At 39.5% G+C, this 14,142-nt stretch overlaps 1 protein-coding gene across 1 annotated transcript in view; it reads right to left on the bottom strand.

The window, feature by feature from the left end:
- The window catches only part of Abca9 (ATP binding cassette subfamily A member 9), a 71,937-nt gene that overhangs the window by 24,660 nt on the left and 33,135 nt on the right, over positions 1-14,142 (bottom strand). The window contains exons 21-23 of the mRNA XM_041635799.1: positions 12,719-12,856; positions 5,941-6,048; positions 3,040-3,213 (exon numbers count right to left, since the gene is read on the bottom strand). Coding sequence (XP_041491733.1) covers positions 3,040-3,213; positions 5,941-6,048; positions 12,719-12,856 — 420 coding nt within the window. The remainder of the gene's footprint in view (positions 1-3,039; positions 3,214-5,940; positions 6,049-12,718; positions 12,857-14,142) is intronic.

Below are 14,142 nucleotides of genomic sequence, written 5' to 3'. Positions count from 1 at the left end.
TAAAAGCATAGGCAATTTGAAGTTCTTTGGTTTAACAATGACAATACTGGTGGGGGAGGCTAGGCAGGAAGAGAGGGAATGAAAAGGCCCCCCTGCTGCCATCTCCTTTCCAGACATCATTTGAGACATGAGTACATGTCTGCTTCCTCTCAAATGAATGGCCTAACTGATGATTGCTAATACCTGGTACATAAGGAATTTTGAAAATGTAAAAGTAGACAAATATTAAGTGCTCAAATAGAACGTTTCTAAACTGTAACGAATTTCCAAGTACTAGTCTTCTGTGGCTGATAAACCAGTGTGGAGAACCTTCTATTGGTAGTAGATGGAGATCAGTACAACTGGTCAAAGTGCAGAGTGTAAGAGACTGGAGAATGCTTAGTCCTAAATAGGACATAAACACCACTAAACACCACGTAACAGCACATAAACAGTCCTAAACACTGCTCCCTTCTCCCCACCAGCTCAGAGGTCACTGCAGAAGAGGGGGTGGCATGCATGTAAGAGCCTGAGGTGGTAAATGACCAAAAGAAACATCTGGACACAGCAGGACAGCTGCCCCTGTGAAGTCATGCACCAGACCTTGCAGGCTCAAGCCAGACCAAATCCCAATATGGAGAAGGGGGTTAGGCCTATGATTCCACTCCAAGCCATGGAGCTACTGGCAAGTATTAGCTATGGAGAGGTGGTATTTTCTAAGAATGTAGCCACTGGTAAACGGTATAATCTCCAGTTGAAGACCATACTTGTTAAACTACTTGGGCAGCATAAGTTGGTCTGGAAAGATTTTTTTAAGGATGTAAGACATGAAACCAGAGTAGTAGCCGTGATGGCTTCATGTCAAAGCAGGAGCCATATTGCTGCTCAGTACCCATACCCTACAAGAATAGGTTTCTAGGGAAAAGTAGTGTATTGGGGGAGAGGAGACAAAAAGAGGAGGCAGGGAAAACTATGACTGGTATGTAAAACAAATAAATCAATTAAAATAAATAAATAAATGTGAGGGGGAATAAATTTCTGTTTTCTAAACCTGATGTACCTTGCAAATGTGTCTTTGAACCTATGCTGAACTGGTGACCACACGATGTATGACTGCCCCTTATTTTGCAAAATATGGTTTTAGGATCCCTTGATTTACACAGATGGCCACCAACCTCAAGTTGGTAGAGCTTGAGACTCTTAATCTCAGGCATGGGTTCAAGCCCCACGTTGGGTGCCAATTTGTTGTAAGAGCCTATTTGTTTGTCTTCAACTGCTCAGCCCCAAAATAACCACACAAAAACTGTATTAATTCACAATGAGGTTGTGGCCTATCAGCAAAATTTCACCATGTCTGTCCCTAGCAGAAGCTGCATGACTTCTCTCTGACTCCATCTCCTTTCTCCCAGCATTCAGTTAAGTTTTTCCCCACCTAGCTCTGTTCTTCCCTGATGTGGGAAGGTCATATGTCTATCTGTTGCTTTCATTGGTTAATTAATAAAGAATCTGCTTGGCCTGATAGGTCAGAACATAGGTGGGTGGAGTAGACAGAATAGAATGCTGGGAAGAAGGGAAGTGAGGTCAGATGTGATGGAGCCGGCCGCCAGGTCAGACATACTGAATCTTTCCTGGTAAGAAACCACTTTGTGGTGCTGCACAGATTATTAGAAATGGGTCAAGCAAGATGTGAGAATTAGCCAAGAAGAGACTAGAGCTAATGGGCAGCAGTGTTTAAAAGAATACAGTCTGTGTGTTGTTATTTCGGGTTAAAGCTAACCATGTGGGAGCCGGGCAGGAGGAAAAGCAGGTCCTCAGCTCCTTCTACACTTCCCTATCAGGCCAAGCCAATTTCTTTATTAACTGATGGTATTCACAGCATACAGAGGGGAACCCAAGATCAGATGACTCTCTACCTACATGACGAATATTTTTACTTTTGCTCTTGTTTTTTTTTCCACTTTTTTTTCACTGTCTTTTTCCTAACAGTCCCTGTGAACACCTTGCAGCTGTTTTCTATTAACCTTATGACTTCTCCCCATAAAAAGGAACCCCAAAAATCTAGCCCAGGGCTTCTCTCTAAAATTCTGATTTAGGGTGAGACAGGCAGCTGGCCAGTCCTGGGTGCACCTTTAAAATAAAGTTTGGTTTATTTGGTTAATTGTGGAAGTGTTTTTTCCCCTCACATATCTGAGATCAAAGAATGGGTAGGTAAACTGGGGAGGAGTTGAGAGACAGGGTGCACATACAATCAAAGTATGCATGAAACTCTCAAAGAAATAACTTAAGACAAGATAAAAATAATAAACTATTTCTGTCCTTTCGGGAGATAACAGCAGTCCCAGGGATGTTTGGAACCAACTGCTAGGTTCATGACAGGGGCTTTAAAATGACCCAACATTAAAGGGCAAAGTGACCATATAAGATGGTGTCTGATAGTCGTTCTTTGTCCAAGGTTAATACAATCAAAAGGTAAGCCAATTACAAGTGTGGTTAGTTACTGCCTCTTCTTATCCTTTTCAGATCCTGAGGACTAGACTCCAGAGCAACTGCCAGTTCACTACAGGGCTAAGTCAAATAATTTTGATAATAATGTGCAATAGTTCCCACTCTGTTGATCCAAAAGTGTGGAGAGCTGCTTTGGGGCTGATTTTGTGCCACAACCCCTATCAGCATGGTGAAGGACAGTTTTTGTGTTCTATCAGTGAAAAATGCCTATCTCAATCTTTATCTTTCACAGTGTTCTCACCTTTCCTCCAAGGTATAGCTTCTTGCTTGTACTCTACCAAAGTCTAACTCGCTATCTCTCATTGTTCCAGTTTCCTTCTCTTCTTAGCAGTTGATAATATTTCAGGCTTGTATGTCCTGGGATTTTCTCTTTTGAGCCTTAACAAATCATTCTCAAGTTCCTTTCTAAGTAAGTTTTTAAATTCTTTCATCAATGGTACCCAGACAGAACCTGCAAAGGGGACTCTGTGGTCCTAGTGACAACATTTGTGGAAAAAGATGGTCTAATAAAACTTTATTCCAAAATGTAAGGGTTTCTAAATTTTTACCACTTACCTGAATTAACAGGTTTTCAATTATAAACATAATATCCTGCTGGTTGAAAACATATTCCATTATTTGCATGAGAAAGAGAATCGAAAAGTACAGGGGAATGTCCACCAGAGCCTGTCCACACCAGTAGGCAGAAGGGTATAGGCCTGAGATCCACAGCTGGGAAAGAACTTTTCTCTGATAAAAAACAAACAGAAAACAAAACAAAACAAAACCCCCCAGAAAGATCATTATAAAACTAAAAAGCTGAGGCAAGAGTAACTGTAAATATATAGTTAGGGCAAATATTTTTTATTATATACCTTTATAGTTATCACTTTTGTTTTGCAAATGACATTGCCATTTGCCACAGCCATACCCTAGAGGATGTGATAATATTTCAAAATGAGACAGATAAACGATTGACTCAATTTTCCACAAGGATATTCATCTAGGACTTGAACATTTTTAATACTATCAAGAATATTGATGTTAATAATAGATCTTTATCTAACACTGTCCATGTTTAATATTCTTTGGATAAAAAATGATAAACTGTTGGGCATGACTCTTCAATTGGAAGCTATTAGATTCTGTGCTTGGCTACTTTGAGCAGGGACAGTAACTCTAGTTCCAGGGAATTGACACAATTTAGTGACCTCTGTGGGCACTACATGCACGTGATGTATAGCACACATGCAGACAAACACTCCTACACTAAAAATAATTCTTAAGGAATAGGAGAATGAAAACTGACCCATTGTTCATGGACATAAGAAGTGATAGACTAGCCAGGCGATGGTGGCGCACGCCTTTAATCCCAGCACTCGGGAGGCAGAGGCAGGCGGATCTCTGTGAGTTCGAGATCAGCCTGGTCTACAGAGCTAGTTCCAGGACAGGCTCCAAAGCCACCTGTCTCGAAAAAACAAACAAACAAAAAAGAAGTGATAGACTAGGTAGAATTTAGAGGAAAAAATAATCCTATTTTAATAGTGTTCATTCCTAGGGAGAAAAAAAAAAACAGTTAACCAATGTGAAAAGCCCTGTGATTCTAAGTGCCATTTAAATATTTTTTAAATGAGTTCACATGGCAATGATGGGTAATCTATTCTGACTTACTCACTGGGGGGTGGCTTGGTCTGAAATCATTTTGGGGCTGAGATATGAATAACAAGAAGTCTTCTGTAAAAAGAACAGGGTAAAGGAGAAGGCAACGGGCCTCAGAGAATGATCAAGTGATATTTGATATTGGTAAGTGTGAAAGCCATGTTAAAAAGTGGGGTGAGCAAAGGGGAATATGCAGAAAGCAAAAGGAGAACTGGACAGAAGATGAATACTGCAGGGCTCTGACGGGCAATGCAAAAAATTAAGACAATCCTAGCTGCATGGAGAAGTTAACCAGATACTGCTGTTTGAACTTCTGAATGCTCATTCTGGTTGGGTGGAAGGATTCATTGCATGTAAGGACGCCAACAGGTAGTTACTGCAGTGATCCAGGCAGGAAGAGTGATAATACAGACTAAAATGTAAACAGTGGCAGTAAGACCAATAGGAACACAACTTAAAGGAATTACAGGTAGAATGTAAAAGGAATAAGGAAAGAAACAAAGATAAATCCAGAATTTTACACCAGAGCAAATGTAGATAATAATAATGCTTACTGAGGTAAAAAGGGGTTAAAGATGAGAGAGCAACTCAGGAAATTTTTTTCTTTTGGTTCATATTTGAAATATCTATTTCTCATCTCTGTGAAAATATCAGGTGGTCCGTAATATATGTGAACATTGATAATTCTGAACTAAACTCTATGGTAGAGGGCCAAAAGGCCTTGCACACACAGATAAGCACTGGAGAAGCCAGGAAAGTTAAACAAAACAGCTCACCTCCTCAAAGGAATGAGTTGTGTAGCTGCTCTTCCTGGAAGGCTAGGAATGATGCAATTTTACCACCTGGTGATCCTTTACTATTTGATAAGACAGACTCTGCCTTATCTCCCAGAATTTGTTTTTACTTATCCAAGACTTTTCCCCCTAAGCCTTGATCATTGCTTTTAGACCATAAAACCCACTCTTAAGAAAGGGACAAGAAAAGCCAGCAGGGAAGCAAGATGTGTGGTAACAAGGCACAAGCCTTATGACAAAATATAGAATAATAGAAATGGACTAATTTAAGTTGTAAGAGCTAGTTAATAATAAGCCTGAGCTAATAGGCCAAACAGTTTATAATTAACATAAGTTTCTGTGTGATTACTTGGGACTGGGTGGCCAGGAAATGGAAGCTCAGTCTCTAGTTACAAATGGCACCTAATGTAGGGGGAAACGAAAGCACAGCCTCCAGTGACACCCACTGCGATTCAGCTGTAACCACCATGCAATTCACCAGTGGCAAACTAAGGCAAGCGTGTGATTAAACAGCTTATAAAATTTATTCAGCCTGAAAATTGAAGTGTTAAGATCAGAATAAACTCAAATCATCTCCAGTCCATAGAGACATCTCCTGAGCACTCATGTGGTTCAAGGTGATGAAGCAAGCACCTGGTGCTGATACTGATGACATAAAGAGGGGAAAGTGGTTTCCATGGGCACTGGTCAACAATAGTCAAAATGCACTGATTGGATCTTGATTATTTGACTGAATAATTTCATAACAAGTGAGGGTGTGACTAGGTCTGTTGGTAGGTGTCTATTAATGAGACTAACTGATAAATACTTAAAAGTTGTCCTTACTACTAGTTCGTGGTAATTTTCTTTTAAAGAAAAAATTTATTTTATTCATATTTTGACAACATATTATTGAAACGAATGACTGTATATTGGAACAAACACAAACATTAGATTCACTACCTGTATGAAAATCTACGTTCATAAGATTCAAAGGAAATTTTCCAGGGCACAAAAGATATCTGAAGACTTTCATGCTCCTTACTTTGTAGTCACTGATGCTGCTCATGGCGATGTAAGGAGAGAGACTGGCAGCCAACGATATCCAGGAGAATGCGCTGTTCACGTGTTCATGCTCATAAAACATATGCTCCTAAAGTGATACAGACATGGTGAGCAGATAGAAACCAGGCCTCTGACTCGTTTACATGGTCTTCACCATATCATCTGGATAGAGGAACTGAGATAGCCCCTCGAAGTCCTTCCCAAGGTCCTGTTTGTAGCATGAAGCTCAAAGATCTGACTCAGAGATTACAGCATTCCCCATATCAATTACATGTATATCTGTATATTTTTTAATTATATCTCTTCCTACACACACGCACGCATACAAAACTAATTGAAGAATACATATTCTTGGGGCTGGAGAGATGGCTCAGCGGTTAAGAGCACTGCCTGCTCTTCCAAAGGTCTTGAGTTCAATTCCCAGCAACCACATGGTGGCTCACAACCATCTGTAATGGGGTCTGGTGCCCTCTTCTGGCCTGCAGGCATACACACAAACTGAATATTGTATACATAATAAGTAAATAAATTTTAAAAAAAAAGAATACATATTCTTGGACCACTGATGGAGAAGAAGTTTTTTCCTACTCTTAGAAACTTGTGCTAAAACAGTTCAGTTCAACATTTTTACAGAGTCATTCTTCTGCTTCCAGATAATGTTAAAGTATCAAATTTAAATGTTTTCATGGGACTCTCAGATAGAAAGTAATAAGTACATGAATGTTAGAAAATAATTCCTCTGAAAGCGTCCTCCCTGAGGACAGGCTTTCAGGATACCAGAAAGTTCCATGTGACCTTCCAAAGGAGAGGAGCCAGAGGGGGGTAGTACTACACAGCTATGGTGCCTATGAACTAAAAGAATGGCCAGCATGGCACCATATTCCTAAGGGTGCAATAGTGTCACTCTTATCTTGTTGATAGCAAACAGCTGTTCAATTGGACTTAAGGGCCTGATCAACAAGAGGGAAATTGTTCCGGGTACAGGAAACCTAGCCAACTACCCAGGGTTAGTTAAGTCAGGGATCTTGAAGAAGAACCTACAACCACCACTTTACTAAGCTAGCATAATTTCTGACCACATTCTAAATTTATCAATGTATAAATTCAAGGTCACCTGAGCTAGTAGCTAGCAATTTTTTGTAGCTAAGACTACTTATTTATGTCATTAACTTTTTGAGACAAAGTCTCATGGTATAGCCTGACTGACATCAAATCAATGAGCCCCTGCGTTTACCTTCTGAGTGCTGAGATTAAATGCTTGTGGCATCATGCCCAATAAGACACTTAAAAAAAAAAACTTGAAACAAACAAACAAAAAACAACCCATGGTCACCTTAGCGGGAAAAGGGAAGCAGGTGTTTAGGGCCTAGCGACTCTCCCTTTTCTAATCCAACATGTCAGACTTTTGTAAAGGAAATGAAGTCACCATCATCTCTCACCTATGTCTTATACTACAAGTTAACACGGCAACATTATTTCTTTTTTTTCTTTTATTGTGGCCTCTAAATTAAGTGACCCCAAAAATTCTATCAGGGAATGCCTGCAGCTGATAAATGCCTTTGGTAATATGGCTGGATACAAGAGGAACTAAAAAAAAATTAGTAGCCCTCCTATACACCAATGATAAATGAGCTGAAAAAGAAATCAGGGAAACATCACCCTTTACAAAAGCCACAAATAACATAAAATATCTTGGGGTAACTCTAACCAAACAAGTGAAAGACCTATATAACAATAACTTTAAATCTCTGAAAAAAGAAATTCAAGAAGATACCAGAAAATGGAAAGATCTTCCATGTTCTTGAATAGGTAGATCAACATAGTAAAACTGGCAATCTAACAAAAACAATATACAGATTCAATGCAATCCCCATCAAAATTCTTCACAGACCTCAGAAGAATAATACTCAACTTCATATGGAAAAACAAAAGAAACCCAGGATAGTCAAAACAATCCTGTACAATAAAGGAACCTCCAGAGGCATCATCATCCCTGACTTCAAGTTATACTGTAGAGCTGCAGTAATAAAAACAGCTTGGTACTGGCATAAAACAGACACATGGATTAATGGAATCAAATTGAAGACCCTGACATTAATTCACACACCTATGAACACCTGATTTTTTTTAACCAAAATTGTACAATGGAAAAAAGAGAGCATCTTTAACAAATGCTGCTTGCATAACTCGATGTAGACATGTAGAAGAATACTAATAGATCACCATACACAAAAAATTTCAAGTCCAAGTGGATCAAATACCTTAAAATAAATCCAGTTACACTGAATCTGATAGAAGAGAAAGTAGGAAGTAGCCTTAAACACATGGGCATAAGAGACTACTTCCTGAACATAACACTAGTAGCACAGACACTGAGAGCAACAATAAATAAATGGGACCTCCTGAAATCGAAAAGCTTCTGTAAGGCAGAGGACATGGTAAACAAGACAAAATGGCCACCTACAGGATGAGAAAAGATCATCACCAACCCCAAATCAGACAGAGGACTGATCTCCAAAATACTTAAAGAACTCAAGAAACTGGGCATCAAAATACCAAACAATCAAATTTAAAAATGGGGTACAGGTCTAAAAAGAAAATTTTCAACAGAAGAAACACAAATGGCTGAAAGACATTTAAGGAATTTCTCAACATCTTTAGCCATCAGGGAAATGCAGATTAAAACGACTCTGAGATATCATCTTACATCTGTCAGAATGGCTAAGATCAAAAACACTGATGCTTATTCTTGAAAGGATGTGGAGTAAGGGGAACACTCCTCTGCTGCTGCTGAGAGTGCAAACTTGTCCAGTCACTTTGGAAATCAATCAGTATGGCAGTTTCTCAGAAAATTGGGAATCAATCTACCTCAAGACCAAGTGATACCACTCTTAGGTATATACCGAAGAATGCACATTCATACCACAAGCACATTTGCTCAGCTATGTTTATAGCAGCATTACTCATATTAGCCAGAACCTGGAAACAACCTAGATGCCCCTCACCTGAAGAACTGATAAAGAAAATGTGGTACATTTACACAATGGAGTACTACTCAGTGATAGCTTGAAATTTGCAGGCAAATGGATGGAACCAGAAAAAAAAAAAAACCATCCTGAGTCAGGTACTCTAGACCCAGAAAGAGAAACACAGTATATACTCACTCATAAGTGGATATTAGATGTAAAGGAAAGGATAACCAGCGTATAATACACGACCCCAGAGAAGCTAGGTAACAAGGAGGACCCTAGGAGAGATGTGCATGGATGCCCCTGGAAAACAGAAATAGGTAAGATCTCCTGGGTAAATTGGGAGTGTTGAGGAGTGGGAAAGGGTGAAGTGGGGGGGGGGAGAACATGAGGGAATAGAAAGGTTGAGTTGGGGGAGGAACAGGGAGGGAGGGGAAGGAAAGAGATATCTTGGTAGAGCTAGCCATTGTGGGATCTGGTAGAAATCTGGTGCTGGAGAATCTCCCAGGAATCCACCAGGATGACCCCAGCTAAGACTCCTAGCAATGGTGGAGAGGGTGCCTGAACTGGTCTGGTCTTCCTCTATAGTTAAACTGATGACCACCCTAATTGTTATCATAGAACCTTCATCCAGTAACTGATGAAAGCAGATGCTGAGATCCACAGCTAAGCACTGTGTCAAGCTCCAGGAGTTCATTTGAAGAGAGGGAGGAGGGATTATATGAGCAAAGGGGTCAAGATCATGATGGGAAAACCCTCAGAGACAGCTGACCCGAGCTAGTGGGAGCTCACTGACTCTGGACTGACAGCTGGGAACCTGCATAGGACCAAACTGGGATCTCTGAATGTGGGTGATGGTTGTGTGACTGGGACAGTCTGTGGAGCCACTGGCAGTGGGACCAAAATTTATCCCTGGTGCATGAATTGACTTTTTGGAGCCCAGTTCTTTATTGAGCTATACCTTGCTCAGTAGAGATATGGGATGGGGGAGCTTGGTCCTGCCTCAACTTGATATGGCAGACTTTGTAGACTGCCTATGGGAGGCCTTACCCTTTCGGAGTAGTGGATAGGGGGTTGGGTGGTGGAAAGATGGGGAAGTGGGAAGAGGGGAGGGAGGGGGAACTGTGCTTGGTATGTAAAATGAAAATAAAATTTTTTAAATAAAATTTTTTTAAAAAAATAGATTCTTTTCTCATACAATATGTTCAGATTATAGTTTCCCCTCCCTCTACTTCTCCCAGTTCCTCCCACCACCCCACCCCCCATATTTACTCCCTCTCTGTCTCTCCTTAGGAAAGAACAGGCTTAAAAGAGATAACAATCAAGCATTGAAAAATAAAATATAATGAGATGAAGCAAAAACTATCATACCAAAGTTGCACAAGGCAAATCAACAGGGAGAAAGGAAGTCCAAAAGCAGGCATATTCTTAATAACAAAAGGTGATTTTAACAATAGCATATGATCATAGTATCATTTTCTAAGGCAAAAGAAATTCAACACAGCAAGGTAAAATGGATGAGCCAACTATGACCCTTTCCCCAATCTAGATACTGTTAAAGGATGGAAGTACTCATGGACAACATATTTTAAATAAGAAAATCAAATAATGTGGTATTTGATGTCACTGAAGAGCTACTTTGATGTATGATAAAGATATTATAGTTGTTCATAAATGGTTCTTTTAAAAAAATTAGTGTGTGTGTGTGTGTGTGTGTGTACATGCGTGCACGTGCACACACACAGAAAACAACTTTCAAGAGTCAGTTCTCTTCTTCTGCCATGTGGGTCCCAGGGGCTTGAACTCAGTACATCATAACTCGGCAGCAAGCACCTTTACCAACTGAGCCAAATGCTCAACCACATTCTTCCCTTTAAGAGATATATACAATAAAATATTTATAGATAAAATGATATGATTTTAAGTTTAATTCAAATACTGTGAAGGCTATGAATTTACAATAATGAAGTTGGCTTATAAATGTGGGAGGTTATTAAATTCTCTATTAAAGTGTTTGAAATTTTATAGAATACATAACCTATAAAATAACCAAGAGCTATTCCCATGCTCCCACTTACAATCCTCCTAATCTAGTCAAAGGTGAAAGTTCTATACTGAAAGCTTCTTTTAATGCATCTCTAAGCAAAATAGTATTAACAGCAATAATGATCATAACTGTAATTTATTGAGCAAATTACTGACCTATTCATGCCTCTTTGCTGGTCCTTATACTACCTTGACCAAGCCAGCCAGTTGCACACTTACCACAGTTACTTCAGTAGAAACTTCAGTGGTAACATTTTATCTGTACATTTCGATAATTAGTGTATTAAAGACTACAAAATCAATTGTTTTTTTGCCACGAGGGGTGCGCCCACCCACTGTGACGGTGGGGCCTATCTAATGGGAACTCACCAAGTCCAGCTGGACTGGGACTGATGGAGTACGTGATCAAACCGGACTCTCTGAACGTGGCTGAAAAGGAGGGCTGACTGAGAAGCCAAGGACAATGGCACGGGGTTTTGATCCTACTGCATGTACTGGCTTTGTGGGAACCTAGTCTGTTTGGATCCTCACCTTCCTAGACCTGGATGGACGGGGGAAGACCTTGGACTTCCCACAGGGCAGGGAACCCTGACTGCTCTTTGGACTGGAGAGAGGGGGGGAGTGGGAGTGGGAGAGGGGGAGGGAAATGGGAGGAGATGAAAATTTGTAATAATAATAATGAGAATTATGAACAAGGAAAAAACACCTATAAAATTAGGCAATAATGAATAGAGTATGCAAGTGTACACACACACGTGCGCGCACACACACTAAATTAATTAAAATTACTAAATTAAAAGGAAAACAAAAATTTCAAAAATAAATAACAAACATTTCTATATAAGAAACTTACCAATTCCATTAAACATCTGAAAATTAAATATTAGAAAAAGTAGTCACAGTATGATGACCTCTGCCCCAGGACTTGGCTGGCAGAGGCAGAAAGACCACAAGTTCAATGGATACATGAGACCCTGCCTAAAGTTAATTGGCAAACAAACAATAGAACACTATTAACGGTATTAATTAATTTTTGTGTCAGTTCTGTTGGGCAGCAGTGCGAGGCAATTGGGTAAATTTTTGTTGGTGGTTCTCTGAGAGCATTTTTGGATGACATTAACATGGAAATCAGTGTGAGAAAATTACCCTCTATAATGTGAATGGGTTTCATCTATTTCAGGTGGAAACTATAACAGAATAAAGCTTGATGCTGATGCAGAGATATGTGCGTTCACATATTCACATGTATTCACACACACAAATTGCTACTGACGTGTGTTGACTCAATTTGCATTAAAAACTTTTATGGTAGATTTATTGTAATATAAAATGTATTTAAATTGATGTATTTTCTTTTTATAAGTAAATAAATATTTTAAAATAAAAAAACCGAAAGATGCATAGTCAAACATTGAAAACTTCTGCTATCAATTAAATCCCACTATCAAGGGCTGCAGAGGGCTCCTGCTATCAATTAAATCCCACTATCAAGGGCTGCAGAGGGCTCCTGCTATCAATTAAATCCCACTATCAAGGGCTGCAGAGGGCTCCACTTCTTGCTGTCTCGCTGCCCTGGAACCATACTTTTTGTACTGTTTCACAGTCACAGCTGAGTCGTGCAGGAATATATGTTGTTATTGATGTATAAAATATAAGACCATTGAGTTCATAAAAATTGATACAATGTCATTTCTTGCATTACAAGGATTTTATTGAAAACATCCAAGGTCTTTATATACTTACTTCAACAAACGTGCTTCTGTCCGTCTGGATGCGTTCTGAAGAATTAAAGATTCCAAGCAGCCCATTGCTAATAATATCCATGAGGACTGGAAAGCAGTTTAGTCTTTTGGTATTACACGCTATTGAAAATCTGAGATCCTAAAATATAATGAATATTTCTTAATTCTCAGAAAGCAGCTATAAATCTTAATGATATACTATGTTAGAAAATCATTGATATCACTGATAATGTAGCAAGCCAAGGGCAGGAAAACAACATTCCCACTGCCTATACTATTAAGTTCCCAATATACTTAAGGGATTTATTACTTTGATATGGATTTCTACACCACTACCCCCTAACATCAGCCACACAACTATTTGTGCCCAGAATCTCACAAAATTAAATAAGGTGATTTTTAATAGCAATAGTGGCATGAACGTTACGGGACTACCAACCACTCTGGTTGGATTTAAGGCCTACTCCATGAGGTGGAGTGCTGACCTTGTACTGTTATCAGGAATAAGAACCTGTGGCTATACAGGCAACAGGTCCTAGAAAGGAACCTACTATTATTATTCTGCCAAATCAGAGGTTCTCAACCTGTAGTTCATGACCCCTTTGGGTGTCGCATGTCAGATATCCTGCATAGTTGATATTTACATAACAATTCATAACAGTAGCAAAATTACAGCTATGAAATGGCAACAAAATAATTTTACAGTTGAGGGACACCACAACATGAGATCCACAGGGTTCGGAAGATTGAGAACCACTGTGCTAAATGAACAAATGCAGTATTAAACAAACTCCTAATGACTTACTGCTATATTAATGCATAAATTAGTGCATCTCCTACTCCCTCATTGGGGATGCTGCTAGCGGTAGGTAGAAATTAAGAGATTGAGGAGTTGTTGGCCCTAAATGAGACATGTTTATTAGATGAGCTCCCCCAAAGGCTGAGGAATCTTCAAGGAAAAGGGAAAAGAAAGATTTTAAGAGCTGAGGTGAAAGATTACTGGTGTGGGAGGTCCTTTTGTCTATGTGTCGCTTTTATTGGTTAACGAACAAAGAAACTGGCTTAGCCTATAGCATGGGAGGAGGAAGGTGGAGTCAGAAAGAAGCCATGGAGCCACTGGAGACAGACGCTGGGAATTTTACCCGGTAAACCACAGCCATGTGGCAATATACAAATTAATAGAAATGAGTTAAATTAATATAAGAGTTAGCCAATAAGAAGCTAAAACGAATGGGCCAGGTAGTGATTTTATTAATACAATTTCTGTGTGATTATTTTGGGTTGAAACTAGCTGGGAGGCCTGGAACCAACAAGCAGCCTCCCTCCAACAGATTACTATGCGGAAAGGGTGTTTTCTGAACACAACAGGTTGATTACACACATGAGCTGACAGTTGTGACAACATGCACAAGGTCTGTGAAGACT

The sequence above is a fragment of the Microtus oregoni genome, unplaced genomic scaffold (assembly GCF_018167655.1).
Source record: "Microtus oregoni isolate MIOR12 unplaced genomic scaffold, Mior012 000048F_ref0000485, whole genome shotgun sequence".
In the NCBI taxonomy this organism is placed as follows: Eukaryota; Metazoa; Chordata; class Mammalia; order Rodentia; family Cricetidae; genus Microtus; species Microtus oregoni.
This window is presented reverse-complemented; position numbering and strand designations above follow the sequence as displayed.